Genomic DNA, 18,686 nt, shown 5'->3' on the forward strand with positions numbered 1-18,686 from the left:
CCCTAGTATATGGCTGGAACAGAGCCAGAGAGTACTTGGCCTACAGTTCCTGGCATTTTCCAGATCTGTGGCATGTCTGGGACAGTTATAAAAACAAAGCAAAACAAGAAGGCCCAAGGGACTGCTATAAAGTTCAATTTTGTGTTTTGCCAAAGAGAAGTATGAAAAATCCATCAACAGACAAACAAAAAAACCCCAAGTACCATCCACTATGCCCATGACTTCATGAAAGAAAGGGCATTTTTTTTTAAGAAAGGGCATTTTTAAACCTAAAAAGTAAAAAAGACATTCTTAAAAGAACATTTTGGAACTAAATAAAATTATCATAAAAACTCAGTACATTGCAGATAAGTATGTGTATATTTTATCTCATGGCCACAAATTGAACTTCCTGATATTTGATTATGAAAGAGCATTTGAGAACCACTGATAAAATAAGTCAGATTGAGATTTTGCTGAGAACACTGAGGCTGAGAGACTCAGTAGGTGCATTCAGTCAAACACACTCTTGGGGGCAGAAACTGCTCTGAGTGACTCGAGCTAATGGTAGTCTGGAGCGCTGAGGGCTGGCACTGGGGAGGAAAGAGGGGAAGGGTAGAGAGGAACTGCTTTAGTCTAAGAATCCAACTTTTGGATTCTGGTCACATTTACCAGCTCTTTGACCTTGGCCGAATCACTGACATCACTGAGATGAGAGTTTCAATTCCCCATCTAGGAAATGTGTCAAAGTAACCCACCGTGTTCTTAATACATAATGAAGTAAGCATGACCATCAGTTAGAATGGTAGCAATGACCACAAACACCTGGAAACAGCCATCCCTATGTTCAGATCTTTCTTCTTTTGAGTCTTGTCATAATAGTCCCGAACAAGGAGGACAGGTAGGATCTACACCTGTCTTTATATATGAAGATTTTCATATGAGAGATAGGAAATAATGTGAAAAATTTCCTGTGCTACAGATAAGCTGGCTAAAATAATGATATGGCAAGATTTTATTCTTTTTGTGGCTCAGTTTTTTTACACACACACACACACACACACACACATCTTCTTTATCCACTCATCAGTTGATGGATAGTTAGGCTGTTTCCATAATTTGGCTGTTGTAAGTAATGCCGCTATAAACATTGGGATACATGTATCCTTTTGAATTAGTATTTTTGCTGGATTTTGGGGTAATTCTATTTTTAACTTTTTGAGGAAACTCCATACTATTTTCTAGAGTGGCTGTGTCAGTCTGCATTTCTACCAACAGTGCATGAGGGTTCCCCTTTCTCCACATGCTCACCACCATCTGTTGTTACTTGTGTTGTTGATTTTAGCCATTCATACAAGTGTGAGATGGTATCTCACTGTAGTTTTGATTTGCATTTTCCTGATGATGAGTGATGTTGAGCATCTTTTCATGTGTCTGTCGGCCATCTGCATGTCTCCTTTGGAATAATGTCTATTCACATCGTCTGCCCATTTTTTAATTGGAGTATTTATTTTTTTGAGTGTTGAGTTTTATAAGTCCTTTATATATTTTGGATACTAATCCTTTATCAGATATGTCATTTATAAATATTTTCTTCCATTCTATAGGTTATCTTATGGTTTTGTTGATTTTTCCTTTGTTTTGCAGAAGGCTTTTCTTTTGATAACTGTTGAATGGATATAGAAGAGGTGACACACACACACACACACACACACACACACACACACACACACACAGGAATATTACTCAGCCATAAAAAAGAATGAAATCTGGGACGCCTGGGTGGCTCAGTTGGTTAAGCAGCTGCCTTCGGCTCAGGTCATGATCCCAGCGTCCTGGGATCGAGTCCCACATCGGGCTCCTTGCTCTGCAGGGAGCCTGCTTCTCCCTCTGACTCTGCCTTCCACTCTGTCTGCCTGTGCTCGCTCTCGCTCACTCTCTCTGACAAATAAATAAAATATTTAAAAAAAAAAAAAAAAAAAAAAAAAAGAATGAAATCTGACTTGCACATGTGGAACTAGAGAGTGTAATTCTAAGCAAAATAAGTCAGTCAGAGAAAGACAAATACCATATTACTTCATTCATGTGGAATTTAAGAAGCAAAACAAATAAGCAAAGGGGAAAAAGAGAGAGGAGAGAAACCAAGAAACAGACTCTTGATTGTAGAGAAGAAACTGATGGTTACCAGAGTGGGGGAGGAGGGTGGGGTTAGAGGTGAAATAGGTGATGGGGATTAAGGAGTGCTCTTGGGATGAGCACTGGGTGATGTAGAGAGTTGCCGAATCACTGTATTGTATACCTGAAATTAATATCACACTGTATGTTAACTAACTGGAATTTAAATAAAAACTTAAAAAAAGTGTTATGGGCTGCATGTGATATTCATCAACTCTTAATCAGTGATTTTCTATGAAAATAGATATAAAAGCATTTTGAAAAAACTTAAGTAGGGAAAAGAAGTAATATTTATTGAGCATTTACTATGTGCCAGGAGATGTGTTAACTGCATTCCATTTAGCTTGGTGAGTCTTCATGAGCACACTTTGATCACGTGCCGTTTCACAGACGGCTTAAGTAAGCGAAGGTCACAAAGCAAGTAAGAGACAGCGCTGGAACTCGCACCCATGTCTGTCTACCTTTGCTGAACTCCACGCTCTTTCTCCAGGAAACTGAAGACATGATGACGGAGTCCAGAATGGTAGCTCTCCTGACAGAAATGTGTTTTGGACACAAATGGTGTAAAATGGTTTATCATCCTTCTGGAGGAGACACACATAATGGGGTGAATGTGTCTGTGCCCAGGGTCCATTTTTTTTTATAAACAAAGGTGAGGCTGGCAGCCTCTTTGAAAAACTTTGAGCCCCACACAAATGGTGTGTGTGTGTGTGTGTGTGTGTGTGTGTATAAAAATATATACACATGAAAGACCTGACTGATCTGTCAAGTTCTGTCAATTTGCAGGCACGTTTTTCTGATCAGTTCCTGTGAGCTGTCAGATGACCTGACAGTAATATCCAAGCAACTTCTTTTTACCAGAAACTGCTTCTGGAAGTTTATATTAAGGAAGCATTTTGCTTTGAAAAAAGATACTGAAAAAGAAAAATAAAGTAGGGTGAGGGTCTTCTTGCAGATTTTATCGAGTGAGCCTTAATATAATCCTTTTCTTCCCATCTCGATGGCTGTGATATGGTATAACGATTTTGGAAGTTTATGAAATCATGTTGATCATAGATGATAATGAAATAATAAGAGCACCAAATTATCAAAGACGGTTATATTGTTGAGGAGGGATAGGATTACAAGGATGTATACTTGCTGCATTTTCTATACTTTCGATGTTTGAATTTTACGTAATGAGTAAGTATGGCTTTAGTAATCAGAAAGAAGTCAATAAAAAGTGAAAGGCTGTGGGATGCCAGTTGAGCATCTGCTTTCTACTCAGGTCATGATTCCATGACCAGTCTGGGATCTGGCTCCTTGCTCAGCTGGGAGCCTGCTTCTCCCTCTGCCCCTCCCCCACTTTTGCTCTCTCTTGCTCTCTCTCTGACAAATAAAATAAAATCTTTAAAAAAAAAAATGAAAGATTCTCAGAACAAAAACATGTATTTCTTAAAAAGCTGTATTAGAAACCATAACAGTTTTATGAGTCTATTTAATTCTAATTACACAGGTGACATGAATATATTGTCCTAGTAGATAAATCCCCCTGGGCAGTCCCTCCTCCTCAGTCACGAGGCCGCCTGGAAGCCTGGCTCCCTTCCCCACCTCAGAGGCTGCTTTGCATCCAAATGTACCTTACGTGTTTATATATATGTACTATTTTTCATGCGCAACAGCCATATTCTAAACATCTAAAATTAGGTATGTTATATAACATAAACATATAAACGTATTATATGCATATGGATCTGAGACATGCTTTTTTCAGGCAAAACAGGTCTTGAATTTCTATGTCAGTACAAAAATGGCTAGCTCATTCTTTTTAATCTGTTTATTCACTTCCGATTGTGCTGGATTTATTCCTTCCTGCAATAGTTTACGTTGCTTCCAGTTTGTCAGCAATTTAAAATAAGGGTTAAGATGTAATCATGTCAACTGTGTAACCGTAAATATGTTCTTTGTCTTACAATTTTGAAGCCTTTATAATAGCATGCAAATTCTTCATTCCTGATTCTGATGGGGGAGGGGTAGGCAGAGATTATTAAAAAAAAAAAGAAAATCAAAGACAGAAAGCTACAAAATTTGCCAAGGGCACTATCAAGGGTCAAAAAACAAAAACAGGGGCGCCTGGGCGGTTCAGTTGGTTAAGCATCTGCCTTAGGCTCAGGTCATGATCCCGGGGTCCTGGGATTGAATCTCGCATCGGTCCGCTTGCTCAGCAGGGAATCTGTGTGTCTCTCTCTCTCCCTCTCCCCCTCCCCCAACTCATGCGCTCTCTCTCTATCTCAAATAAATAAATAAAATCTTAAAAAAAGAAAAAGAAAACAAACAAACAAAAGCTCTATTCTGAACAGCCTGAACCACAAGGGCTCTCAGGAGTTCAATCAAACTAAAAGGAATTTTTAGAGGAAGCTTTGAAGTTTCCTGCATTTCAGTAATGCCGTAGAGAAACAGGTACAGTGTGTGAAATTCACATGCAGGATGAATTATCTTTGATATGCAACGTAAACAAAATCTACAGCGGAAAAATCATGGTGTGGCAGAGAGAGAATCTTTATAAAGCCACAGAATTCTGATGCTAAAAAAATGCAAAAAGGGCCCCGCTCTAAAACCCTTTTATACAGAAGCAGAGTTTAACACTGTTGGTTAAAACCCTGAAAGCAGGTTTCCTCATTTCCAGGTGAGTGGAATTGTTCTCATTGGTAGCGTTTGTCAAACTCTTCCAGGGAGGTCCCTGAGAGTAGTAGATACTGATGCACCCAGGGTGGGGGTCAGAGCTACGGAGCACTAATGGGTGCTGAGTATTTATTTGGAGACAACGCTAGGTTAAGAGACATTTCATGTGTTTTGCTTTGTCCCCCCCCCCCCCCCCCCCCATTTATCCTCTGTTGCAATTCTGATAGAAAACGCAGACACACAGAGAGATCTGCACAGGTACAACATTCAAGTCCAGCCGACACCTGAAGTCCCATGAGTCTAATCCTTCAAGCACCCGCAAGGGTAGCAACACATCTGTCAATGTCTTCTGTTCTGTCTCCTGAAGTGCCTGTGGCATTGCTGGGGGTCATGAGGGAGCACTTCTGGCAGTTGTGGGTGGCCCAATCAGTTAACTGTCTGCTCTTTGCACAGGTCATGATCCCAGAGTCCTGGGATTGAGCCCTGAGTTGGGCTCCCTGATCAGCGGGGAGCCTGCTTCTCCCTCTACTCTCCTCCTGTGCTCTTAATCTCTCTCAAATGAATGAACAAAATCTTAGAAAAAAAAAAAAAATCAAACACCTGGCCCAGTTGTCCAGAATCACAGATACCCACCTACCAGTGGTTCTAGGAAGATTACTTCTTTGAGCCTCAGTCATTCATTCTGTAAAATGGGAACAATAAGTTCCATCGGTCTGTTGTGAGAACTGAATTGAGGTTCCAGGGCAAAGACCCATAACAGTAAGTAGCATACACCAGGCAGTTGATGAATATTTAATAGTCTTATCAAATTAATAATAATTTTCCTTCATCATGGATCTGTACTTAATTTGTTTTCTTTTTTTTCCTCCAAAAAGTTTATCTTAAAATTTCAGTAAGACTCATCCCAGAAGATGGATGATAGCTTCTTGCACCCCCTGGGGACCAACAGGCTGTGTACCTTGTCTCCCTCCTCCCCCCACACCATGTGTAAGGTGACCAGGGAGTAAGCTCAGTTACAGGGGTTACCGGACAAAGTTCACATCCCTTAAAAGTTGCACTATGCCCTCCAAACGTACTTCTGCTTCCTCTCCAAGCTCTTTTTGCACTACAGTTTCCTTGACCTTGATGTTCTAGTAATCTTTAGCTTCTTTTTTTCCTTAAGATTTTATTTATTTATTTATTTGAGAGAGAGAGAGCACAGGTGCGTGTGCAAAGGCAGGGAGAGAAGGAAGAGCAGACTCCCCGCTGAGCAGGCAGCCCGATGCGAGGCTCCATCCCAGGACCCTGAGATCATGACCTGAGCCGAAGGCAGAAACTTCACTGACTGAGCCACCCAGGCGTCCCAATCTTTAGCTTCTTAGAGCTCCTCAAACAAGCAGCATGTTCTTGAATTTTCACACTTTCCTATGTGTACACCACAGCTCAGCCTCGAAGGTATTTCTGTTTGTTCTCTTCGGTCTAATTTGATACCAGGCAAGCTTCTGCTCTTCCTCAAGACCCAGCCTGCACACGGCAACTTCTCTGGGTGCTACCAAATCACCACTATGCTCCGCCCCCACCCCCACTACCCAAGCACTGGCTGCTCATTCCTTCCTCCCCCAGGACTTCTGCATCTGTTATTGCCTGAACACATTGCCCTGCAGTTCCTATGGATCTGCTCTTACTTTCCCAGACGTGAGCTTCTTGAGGTCCAGGATGGGTTTTGTCTTGCCAGAGTCTTGCACGGTACCTAGCAATAAATGCTAGTTGAACAACCTGGGTTAGATATTACTTAGCAACCCTGTCCCGGGGTCAGTGGAGTTTATCATGAAACTAAAAATTGACCCTGATGACATCTGTTGGTTCTCTCTGGAGGGCCATTTTTGGTCATCTGAGGTCTTTGAGTGGAAATAGTCAGAACCATAATATGAAGTAGAATAACTATTGTAACTGACACCAAGACCCCAGAGGTAAAACAGTAAAGGAAATGGGATATGTTCTTTCCCACCTCCAAATTCCCAGTCTTTCTGGTAAACTCAACCCTTCTCCTTAGGATGTGGCAGGGGGGAGTAGGGAGGGGGCTCAGCTTTCCCCTCCTCCTCTGCCAGGTCAAGTCTCTTATTTATAGCTGTCCAGTAGCTACAGGTTACAAGGCGGATTCCTTAGCGGGTCCTTGGTCATCTCCCTAACCTCATCTCCATCCCTCCCGACCTTCACCTGCTCCTCTTGCAAAGCTGAATCCCTTCTGGTTTTCCCACACATACAAGGTAGCATCTTTATTTTCACTCTCCCTTGGTATAAAATGACCTTCCCTCCTAGGGGTGCCTGGGTGGCACGGTTGGTTAAGCATCCAATTCTTGGTTTCAGCTCAGTGATCTCATGGTTCTGGGATCGAGCCCTATGTCAGGCTCTGCACTTAGCCTGGAGTCTGCTTGAGATTCTCTCCCTCTGCTCCTCCTGCTCAGGCTCTCAAATAAATAAAGATATCCTTTAAAAAAAAAAAAATGACTGTCCCTGTCTTCTTCACTTTGCTAATTGGTGTATAGTTTATAAATAATAAATTTTTTATAAGCAATAAATATTTATAATTTATAAATAATAAGCTGGTGATTTTGATGAAGTGTACAGTCCTGCTCACTTGTGGAGAGCTACATCACTCCCCAACTCACTGCACCCATTTTTCTGTGCAATCAATCTGCTTCATCTACCTCCAACGCATGGCCACCATTTGTCTCTTTTTTGCCCTTATAATTTTGCCTTTTCTAGAATGTCTTATAAATGAAATCATAAAGTATCTAGGCTTTTTGGTCTGTTTTCTTTCACCTGGCATATTGCTTTGGAGATTCCCTGATATTGCTGCGTGTCTCGGTGGTTTACTCCTTTTTGTTGCTGAATACTATTCCATTGTATTCGTTTTCCCATTTTTGAGACTCAGTCTAAGAATCACTTTATCTGGAAAGTCTTCTGTGATGCAAGGGTTATTGTAGAGTCTATCTTCCTACAACATCCCAGACTTAACCCTCATCATACACACAACACATTGTGCATTGATCATTTATTGATGTGTCTCTGGCTAGGACAAAGTGTGTTTTTGTTATTCCCACACTCACGACATATAGCACAGTGCACAACACCGAGCAGGTATTCAGATGCAAATCTGAATGGCTCTCCTTGGAGGCAGGCAGCCTTAAATTCGGACATTTGGATGCTCTGAAAAATGAACTCCCACTTGATGTGGTTGCATGGGACTCTCTCGAGAGCCTGGTAAAGTTGGCACTGATAGAAACACACTTTACAAAGAAGGAAATTAAGGCATGCCTGTTTGGACCTAAAGCCCACTCTGAAACACAGTGTGACAATGATGTTCTTCTGCAACATGCATGCTTTAGGACTAGGAATCTGGATTTTGAGAGCAAAAGTCCATCTCCTTTAGTCTGTTCTCTTGAGCCAGCTGAAAAATAAAGATAGTGTCCTATTTGCTAAAAACAAAGCTGTTAGGTTAGGCCAAATAAAATGGCGGTCCAGTGGATTACTGGCTCTTAAGAACAAGCTAATTCGTTTCAGATGGCTGGAGTTGGCTGGGAAGCTACAGGCAGCCATGACTGCCTGAACCAAACTGAGGCTGCAGCTGGGTGGCGCCTGGCCACATGAAGGGGGACGTAACAGGGGGAGGGGCCAGAAAACAGATAAAAAAGGTTTTGGCTTAACTGTCACTCAACCAGCTATCACACAATTGGGAAAATTAATCTGACAAACCTCCCATCCGAGATCTGTAAATAACTAACATTGCTCCCTAGAAGTTGTGGGTCTTGAGGGTCCAAGCCAGGGAAAAGGAAGCAGGGAAGGAGATATTGGTGAGAAGCCTGAGTTCTCCTCTCCTTAATTTCACATGCAGTCCCTCACTCTTACAAAAGACTAGAAGGGAATTAAATTCAACTCACATGAGCCAGTCGATCAAATCTGGCAAAGAGCTCGTTGAGCATCCGGACCAGCTCCTGGGCAGACAAGGTCGTGGAGAGGTTGGTAAATCCTTTAACATCTGCAAAAAGAATACTAGACAACAGGGGAGGGACGGGGTGGGGAGAAAGCATATTAATATTTTACTCCATCCTGGAAGACATCAACACCATCCAAATAACTCAACCGTGGCCCGAGATTCTAGCTCTCCCTGCCATGAGAGTCAGGAGGAATGTGTCAGTATTTAACAAATATCTCAGCAGACAGAGTCCACCCAGGGGTTCAGGAAGGACAAAGGGGCAAAGGAAAGCCCTTCTTCCTGTGCAGGACCATGGAGTGTGGGCAATGCAAACAACCCCAAAGGGAATTTCTCACTATGAACAGATCAGTTTGTTGTGGAAAGCAAAATGAAGCTTTATGAATTACCTATTTTCACAATGAACAACAATGCAGATGCCGTGAGCACAGTGTGAAATTAAAACAGGGGAACAAAGAATTAAAAAAAAAAAAAAAAAAAACTCATTCTCTCCAGCAAATGACATACCTAAAATTGCAGGCAAATAGAAGGTGGCATTTTTCAAAAATTATGGGACTAGGTGGCAGAGCTGGGAGACCTCAGGCAGAATATTTCATGGTCTAAAACTCTCACATTGTCTAAGGATTTAAGTGAGGTCAGGTCATAGCTCTGCATATGTTTGGCATAAGGGAAGGGGGTAGTGCTTGAAAGCCTTCTGAAAGCAAAGCACTGTATGAACACTGCTTTAGTTCTTCCACCCAGGGGTATGTGAGGATGCCACTCCACTGTGAAGATGAGCAAACTGGGGCTCAGAGAGGCAAGGAGACTTGCCTAATAGTCCCCACAAAGCACGAGGCAGAGTTGGGGTTGTCCATTTAAACTGTAGGGCAGTGCTCCATCCCACCTCACTGCACCAGCTCAGGGACCCAGGCCAGAGTGGAGGCCCCTCTGTGTGGAGCAAAAGGAAGCCTCGTGCCCTGTTGGTATGAATGCAAACTGGTGCAGCCACTGTGGAAAACAGCATGGAGTCCTCAAAAAATTAAATGATCCAGTAATTTCACAACTGGGTATTTATCCAAAGAACAAGAAAACATTAATTTGAAAAAAATATAGACCCTTATGTTTATTGCAGTATAGTTTACAAGAGCCAGATTATAGAAGTAGACCAAGTGTCCATCAATGAATGACTGGATAAAGAAGATGTGGTGTATATATGCAACAGGACATTATTCAGCCCTTAAAAAGAGTAAAATCTTGCCATTCACAATGACATGGTTGGAGCTGGAAAGTATAATGCTAAGTGAAATATGTCAGTTAGAGAAAGACCAATACCATATGATCTCCCTCCTATGTTGAATTCAAGAAACAAGCAAAAAAAATGAGCAAAGGGGAAAAAGAGTGAGAGACAAACCAAGAAACAGACTGTTAACCATAGAGAACAAACTGGTGGTCACCAGAGTGGAGGTTAGTGGGGGATGGGTGAAATAGGTGAAGAAGATTAAGAGTCCATTCACTGTGATGAGTACTGAGTCATGTATAGAATTGTTGAATCACTATATTGCATGCCTGAAACTAATATAACACCGTGTGTTAACTATATTGTAATTAAAATAAAAAAAGAACATAAAAAACAGCAGAGACACTTTTCATGTTGTATCATCTTTGAAGTTAGGATACCATCTTAGCAGTGTGCCAATTTTTTGTTTTTATTTTTCTTAGTGTTGCATAAAATAATGGTGAGTCTTACAATCAATGTAACTTAGTTTTAATGAGATATGTTAATTAGCCAGAAGACACTGTAGAATGTATGTTGACTTACACTGGTTACCAACCTCAGTATTTGGTGGTTCTTAAATTTATCTCCATTACAAACCCTTTTAAGAATCTGATAGAGGCTATGAATTCTCTCTCTTAAAAACGCACAAGTATTCACAATTTTACACTTCATCTCAAGGAATTTGCACCTTCCCTGAAACCCATTTATGAACTGATTAGGAATCCTCTGGCCCTGATTTTAAAAAAACAACAACAACAACAACAAAAAAAAACAACAACAACGACAACTATTGCTTGAATTAATTATGTAATGCCTCTACTATTTTAGCAAATATTTGCACATCTACCATGTGTCTAGCTACACATTGCACTAGGAAGTTTGATTAAATGATTAAAAAAGATGCAGTGTGTGTCCTCAAGATGCTCATAGTGTGGGACTGAGGTTGGCCAGACAAGGAGAAAGACAGAAACAACACAGGAGACGAATACAGCACCCCTCCTTATCAGGGAATGGTGGGGTAGGGGAGGAGGATCCATTCTAACACTTCCAGGGGATTCCTGAACCTACAGATAGTACTGAACTCTATAGAGACTGCCCCCCCCATACATGCATATAATGGAGTTTAATTTCTAAGTTAGGCACAGCAAGAGATTAACAGTAATAGTAATTAAATAGAACAATTGTAGCAATATACTGTAACAAAAGTTATGTAACTACAGTCTCTCTCTGAAAACATCTGTACCCACTGTTCTTGTCTTGAGAGATGATAAAATACCCACATAATCAGATGAAGCGAGAGGGGAATCACACTAGCCTTCTAGTGTGAGGCTACTGTTTACCTTCTGACATTGAGTCAGAGGAGGGTCATCTGCTTCTGGACTGCCATGAACTGTGGGAAACTGAAACCATGCATAACAGGGGGACCGCTGTAATCTGACAGAAGGACACACTGGGGGATGACCAGTCACAGAGGATCAAGAATTTCCTGATGCAGCAAAGTCTCAGCTGAGTTTTGAAGGACCTATGTGACCAGACAGATGGGAAAGTGAGTAGGATGGGTGGTCTGAGCAGAGCAATCGGCACCTGTTAGGGTCAGGTAGAAGTGGGGCAAATGTACCACAGATCTGCAAGAATTCAAGAGTAGCTGGTTAGAGGGTAACACTGAGCAACAGGGTGGGGAAAAGAAGAAGGGAGAGAAAAAGTGTGTGTGTTAGAGATGTGGGGTAGGGCAACGTTGGAAATGGGCTTGTAAGCCAGGTTCAAGAATACAGAAATACACTTTGTCTGGAAAGTGATGGAAACCCAGTGAAGGGGTATAAGCATGGGCCCGAGGCCTTTAGATTTCTAGTGTATTCAGTTTCCTCTGGGCAACTAAGTCTATAGTCACTGTCCTGTACGAGATTCCGGTAGCACATCTTCCCAGTACATAGGACCAAATGCATAAGATTTGAGTCCAGACAGCTCAGAGTTCAGAGCCCAGCTCACCACTTACGAATACCAGGACTTTGGGTAACTTTCTGAACTTCTCTAAGCTTGATCTGTGAGCCGAAGGTAATTCTAGTACCTGCCTTGTTGGTGGATAACAAGTGCTTATTAGTACCGTTCCTGGCACAGTAGGTTCTCCGTCAGTGTGTTAGCTCTTTTTATTATTTCACAAAAATGTACTAGAATTGAATGATGGCATTTGAGAGATAATGAGAGAAGAGAGGTATCAGAGGATAAAGTATGACCAGTGATTAGATCATTTGTTACCTACAGCTGAAAGAATTCCTAACTTTCGACACAAATGGGAATAAGAGGAGCAACAGTATTTACAGAGTATCTACTGTGCACTGTCCTAAGGTTAATAACCTGTTGGCTCCTCATAACAATCCATGAGGTAGGACCTACTGTGACCATCTCCATTTTACAGATAAGGGCACTGAGACCTTAGTAACTTGCCCTTGGACATGAAAAGCTAGGATTTGAACCAGGCAGCCTGGCTTTGGAATCTGTGCTCTATCACTCTGGTATGCTACATTTGAAGTAAGGATGGTCTTTGTCATGGCAGGTGGAAGTAGAAGGGTCATCTCGTCCAATCCACTCAATAGATCCATTCACCCAAAACTGTTAATATCTATCTGTCTATTCTAAGAACAGTTCATTCATTCATTCAGTGGTTAATTAGTGGAATGCCTACTTGTGCAAGGTGGTTGAATGACATTGGTGAGTAGATAGAACCATCACAGCCCTTATGGGGCATGCAACTTACTTAAAGGAGAAATGGATATGCAGAGACCAAAGGTCAAAAGAGTTTCAGATATGCTCAGTGATCCAATATCATCAAATTTTTTGTGGTCTCCTGAACACACAGTACTTCATGCAATGGTGTCTGAACAAGTGGTGAGTTCCAGGTCAGATCTCTTGACTCTAGGTATGAACTTAGAACTTCCCATGGTAATCATCTTAGAGTATATTCATTTTAGCATGTATTAAAGATACCATGTTAATTTTCAAATCTAATTTGGTTATATAAATTTTTTATTTGGCTAAAATAAGTGTTATTACCTAATACACACTCTGCAAATAGACTTCAAGAAAGCTTTAGCACAGTTCTAAAGAATCGTTAGGAACATGGGTCCTGGGTAGATACTTTTTCCTAACTGTGTGCCCTTGGGAAGTTTATTTAATCTCTCTGAGCTTCCATTTTCTTGATAATAAAGAAGAGATCGCTGAAGCATCTCTGCATCATTACATACAAGTGGGTAACTTCTTCTTTTTTTTTAAATTTTTTATAAACATATATTTTTGTCCCCAGGGGTGGGTAACTTCTAAATCATAACATAGCCCTTGATAAGTGGAGTCCAGACAGTGTTACTCTTTGGGGAAATTTTTGGGAATTAGGGAATGTTTAATAGATTGTCATGCAGACAGGTCTCTCCAGCCAACAGGTTCTCTGGGCCCATTCAGTTTCATTTTGCTTGTACATGAAACTCTGGTCTACATGGCCAATATGATGGCCTCACATGTGGATAGGGTTGGCTGGAAAGAACAGTCAGCCCAGAAAGCAGGTAGACTGAATAAACCTCTAAAATTGAGGGTTTTCTGATCCCTGATGAAGGTTCTACTGTCTAACTGTCTACTCTATCACTGACAGAGGTAAAGATAAATCTGCCTCTTGAGTAGATCCAAACAACGTGCACCAGCAAATGTGCCAATGTACATGGTGTGGGCTGGGCAACAGGAAGGTGAAGGGAGCTTTGGGAGGGACGCTAACATCCTCCAAATCCTTGTTCCCCATTACTAAGAAAGACCACTGAGCTGGGGACCCTGTTCTCCTCTCATGTCTGGGTAGAGCCATGTAGTCGTGGTCTCCTCAAGGGAATCTGAACAGAAGTGACATGTGTCATCTCTGGGCCAAGGTGGTGAAGAAGCAGGTGTGCCTTTTCTATACTCTTTCCTCCAGGATCTGAATGCCAAAAACTCTGAGGCTTAGGCGAGGGCACAAATATAAAACTCAGGGACCTTTGTCCCTGAGTCACTGACCAACCAGGAGCATCAGAAGTGGGCTGTTGTGTGAAAAAATGTTATTGAATTTAAATCAATGGAATTGAGAAGTGATTTGCTAGAGCAGACAGTATTACCCTGAATAATGTAAGTGCCTTAAATATATGGGAAAAAGTAAGAGAAATAAATATAATGGGGCTGGGGTGAGAGGGACCAGAAGCCCAAAAGGCTTCCAATGAAACATCAAATGGCCAAGTGGGTCCCCAGAGAGAATCTAGGGAAGTCTCAGATGCACAGAGCTGAAATCAACATGAGAATCCAAATTGTCTGTTTATTGCAAACAGTGCAGTTTCTGGATTAGAAATATGAGGCCCCAAAAGATGAAATGATGCAGCCAAAGTCTAGCAGGAGATGTGGCTCAGAGAATGTGTTCTGAAATGAGAAGCCTAACCCACTGGCTCCCAGTCCCCTGGGTCAGGAAAAGCCCTGTACATGCCTCATCATACCCTGTACTGATACATGTACACCTGTACACACATTGTAGGAATTGTAACCCAGAGTCAGATGCTTACAGCAGACCGTTTTTGGAGAAGGGTCACCAAACAACAAACAACAGAAGCAACAGAGAAGACAGAATGAACTTGGTGGGTTGCCCTGAAGAGACAGACACAGGACGGGAAATAATTAAAAATACGTTCTCTCCATGGCAGTTGGTGTGCTCTGGGGGGGGCTTGAACAGAGCAGAGCAGCCGGTCTGGTTCTCATCTCTGGTCTTATTTTGTCAACTAACAGCCTTGCAGTGGGCTGGAGGGGCTCCACTGCCCCTACCAGAGGTCATCTTCCCCAAATCAGAGGGAGCTGTGGGCATCCCGTCGCCATACACCACCCACCCTGCCCACCACCTCTGTGATAACCAGAGAAGTCCAATGTGGCAGCAGGTATCTGCAGACTCTTCTCCTGCTAGGAAAGGCTACTTTGCTGTGGGGTGAGACCGCTGAGAAATGCAGGGCATCAAACCTAATTCTAATTTAGTGCAGTGTGCTTTTCTGCAAGAGGGTCTGTCTCAAGATTAAGAACTCTGTTTATGGTTTAAAATAAACGGGTGAGGTGGGGAAGAGAGAAGTCACTTCAGTTGTTCTTGACTAAGGAAAGCACTGAAAATGGATTGATGCAAAAAGAAAGCCAAACATGTCATTTATTGAACTTAAGGCTCCTAAGTGTGTTGGTGTGGGTGTATAGTCTCATTTGTTTTTTCCCTTTATTTTCTTTATTAAGGGTAAATATTCCTCCCCTACCATCACTTTCTCTATGTTGACAGGCACTTTCATAACATTCTTTTCATATATATATATATATATATATATATGTATGTATATACAATGATACTCATTAATATCAGATAATAATAATCACATATACATAATTAATGTTATATGTTATATAGAAATACAGATATAGACAGATAGATCTCACTTTTAGCCTTCACTTGTACTAATCCCTTGGTTTAGGATTCATTTTCTTTTATATTTTTCACTAAGCTGACTCAATTTTCAATATGGCAAATAAGAGTCATCTCTTTTAGGATTTCCCTTATTCTCTCACTCTGTTCTTTTTATGATCTATTTGTACCCTTTGCTTACTTTACCAGAGGTGGAGATCTGAAAAACAAACTGAGGGTTTTGGAAGGGAGGGTATTGGGGGAATGGGTGAGCCTGGTGGTGGGTATTAAGGAGGGCACGTATTGCGTGGAGCACTGGGTGTGGTGCATAAACAATGAATCTTAGAACATTGCATCAAAAACTAATGATGTATTTTATGATGATTAACCTAACACGATAAAAAAATAAATAAAAATAGAATCCCACACTGTATTATAATTATAGATACTTTCTGTTGTCTACATCTGGTCTTAATGAGTTCCCATTATCAATGGGACCAATTCGTGGATCTGGGGAGTATCTTTTATGGGAGTGGCTATTTGACAAAAGGCTGCTTTACAAACTCAGGCATCTTAACCAGCGTAGTTCTATTTTTGGACAAAACTCTGATAATGACCTCCATGGATACTCCTGCTGGGTTAGAGCCATGCTTCCTGCTGGACTTCCTTTCGAATGAGTGCCCCAGCATTCCAGCTGAATGCTCAGAGAGGCTGGTAAGAAGGAAAAGTTGTTCTTCCCTCTGACCAAAGTCAGGAAGGAAGGAAGGAACCAAGAAGGTACATTGGTCAGTTTTAGAGCTGTTTAACATATAAAATTTCCCCCTACGTTTGGGAATTTTCACCCTATAATATTTAGTGGAAGGAAGATATAATTCTACTGTACAAGCTGAATGTCAGATATATCTGTTTTCCAGGCACTTTTTAAAAAACTTTCTTAGTTTATTAATCCTCTCATGAAAAATCTGCACTTCTGGTGAGTGACTGGGCTAAGCCAATCAGCCACATCTACCCCAGGCTTTAACTCACAGTGCAAAGAGGCAGGGGGAGCAGGGGGTTGTGGTAGGGCAGAGGCAGCTACATCCAGGTCCTGGGGGACTGCAGGAGGAATCCAAGAGGTGACAACTGTGTTGGAGAAGGCGACAGAGTTGGGGACACAAGCAGTGGATTCTGCAGAAACAGTGAAGTCAGGATCCTCCCTGGCCTAGGGTTCTGCTGTGATTCTGGCCCATCTGCTGAGCCCGCCTCTCCATCCTTCCCCAGTTATCCTGTGAGCCATTACGCAGCCTACCTGTAGACTCTTTCTTTCTTTCTTTCTTTCTTTTAATTTAATTTAATTTTTTCAGTGTTCCAAGATTCATTGTTTATGCATCATGCCCAGTGCTCCATACAATACAGGCTTTTAAATCAACCAGGGTTAGCTTGTTTTACTTTTAATTAGGAGACATGTCTGAAGCCATCTACAGTACGTCCAAGGCTCTACTATATGTTACCCCTATTCTGTGCTTCGTATTTATGTTCACTCCTATCATCTGCATCAACCCCTGCAAGGTGGTTATTAAAATGCCATTTTACAGGGAAGGGTCTGGAGATTCAGCTATGTAAATCCCCCAAGGTCACACACAAGGAAGAAGTAGAACTGGAATTTTAAATCTGGCCTGCCTGATCAAGTAACCCTCACCTCTGATGTTTCAGTACGTACCATATTGTCCAGGGCAGTTCTAGGCAGAGAGGGCACTGATGGATGGATGGGTAGAAAGAAGGGTGGGTGGGTGCAAGAATGGGTAGATGGATGGATGAGTGGGTGGATGGATAATTTGGTGGATGGGTTGGTGGATGGTTGGATGAGTGGGTGGGTAGATGGGTAGATGGGTGGATGACTGGATGGATGGGTAGGTGGATGGTTGGATGTGTGGGTAGGTGGGTAGTTGGGTGCAAGTGTGCCTAGATGAAGGGATGAGTATGTTGGGTGGATGGGGGGTGGGTAGTTGGGTCAATGGGTAGATGGATGGATGGATGGTTGGGCAAAAATATGTTTAAAAATAAAATAAAATAAAAATCAGCTGTAATCATTTTTATATTGTAATTATTTTTATATATTAAAGAAAGTTATAAGGGATATAAGGAGAAGAGCTATGTGATCACTCCTGAGGTCTCCAGATCACATCTGGGAATTATTTTTTTCAATCATAATGTAAAAGGCTTTTGTTTTTCTACTTGAAATATAAAGGCAAGGCAAGCCAATATAATTACATTTCCCTGACATTCTCCTTGAGCCTTAATTTGGAAAGGTATTCTGTGATGAATAATCACTGGTTAATGAATTACTCAACCAAATGTAGAAAGGCTTTGACATTCAGGCAGACGGAAGTCATGGCAGTCAGATGGGAGTATCCAGGCGCACACTCAGATCACACATGGAGCTGGGGGGAGGCTACCGTGGTTCCTACCTGACATTCTCATAACGGTGGATGTAGATCCGATGGAACTGGTGCTGCAAGTGCTCATCTTCAACATTGGTCATGTCATTGATCATTTCCAGGACGACAAAGCGGGGGAGCACAGACAGCACAAGCCGTTCCTGGAACAAAGCAATGCAGAGGGACAGGCTTATTAAGGCTTTACCAGCAAGTTTGAGATGGGGGAGGTGTGCACCACACAGAAGTCTTGGGGCTCTTGGCCAACTTTCTTGAGAAATTAATTGCTAACTTCATGCCATTCTTGAACACAACCAATATCTACCAAGTGTGTGTTATGTACCAGGCACCATGTGGGATGTTGGGTAGATAGTGGTGATCCAAATGGTTGGGGGTCCTACTATGGGGAGCTTACATGCTAACAGGGATACAAGCATTCAATAATACCCACTCAAATGTACCCATACACATTCACAAAACGTGACAGGTGCCAGACAAGAACAGGTCATGACCAGAGCATGACATGATTCAAACCAGGATAGAAAGGATCTTTGGGATGGACTGATGCTTATGCTGATAGCAGAAAGCTTAGAATGAGCCAGCCCTGTGTAGTGCAAGAAGGACAGAGTACAGGGAGAGGAGGAAATCCTTTATCATCTTATTCTCTGATGGGATTTTTGGGGGATGGTAGTTGGGGAAGGCCCTGGTTTTGGGGGGTAATCAGGGTTTGGACCCTGTCTCCATTATGAACAATCACAGCCTTAGGTGAGCTTGGTCATCTCTGTGCCTTAGTTTCCTAATTTG

The 18,686-nt window shown here is 41.9% G+C and overlaps 1 protein-coding gene across 3 annotated transcripts in view; it reads right to left on the bottom strand.

Annotated features, from left to right (window-relative positions):
• The window catches only part of ADCY8 (adenylate cyclase 8), a 226,567-nt gene that overhangs the window by 128,560 nt on the left and 79,321 nt on the right, over window positions 1-18,686 (bottom strand). For all 3 annotated transcript variants that reach the window (XM_032316633.1, XM_032316632.1, XM_032316631.1), the window contains exons 3-4: window positions 17,916-18,046; window positions 8,736-8,847 (exon numbers count right to left, since the gene is read on the bottom strand). In XM_032316633.1, coding sequence (XP_032172524.1) covers window positions 8,736-8,847; window positions 17,916-18,046 — 243 coding nt within the window. The remainder of the gene's footprint in view (window positions 1-8,735; window positions 8,848-17,915; window positions 18,047-18,686) is intronic.

Source organism: Mustela erminea, chromosome 16 (genome assembly GCF_009829155.1).
Source record: "Mustela erminea isolate mMusErm1 chromosome 16, mMusErm1.Pri, whole genome shotgun sequence".
Classification (NCBI taxonomy): Eukaryota; Metazoa; Chordata; class Mammalia; order Carnivora; family Mustelidae; genus Mustela; species Mustela erminea.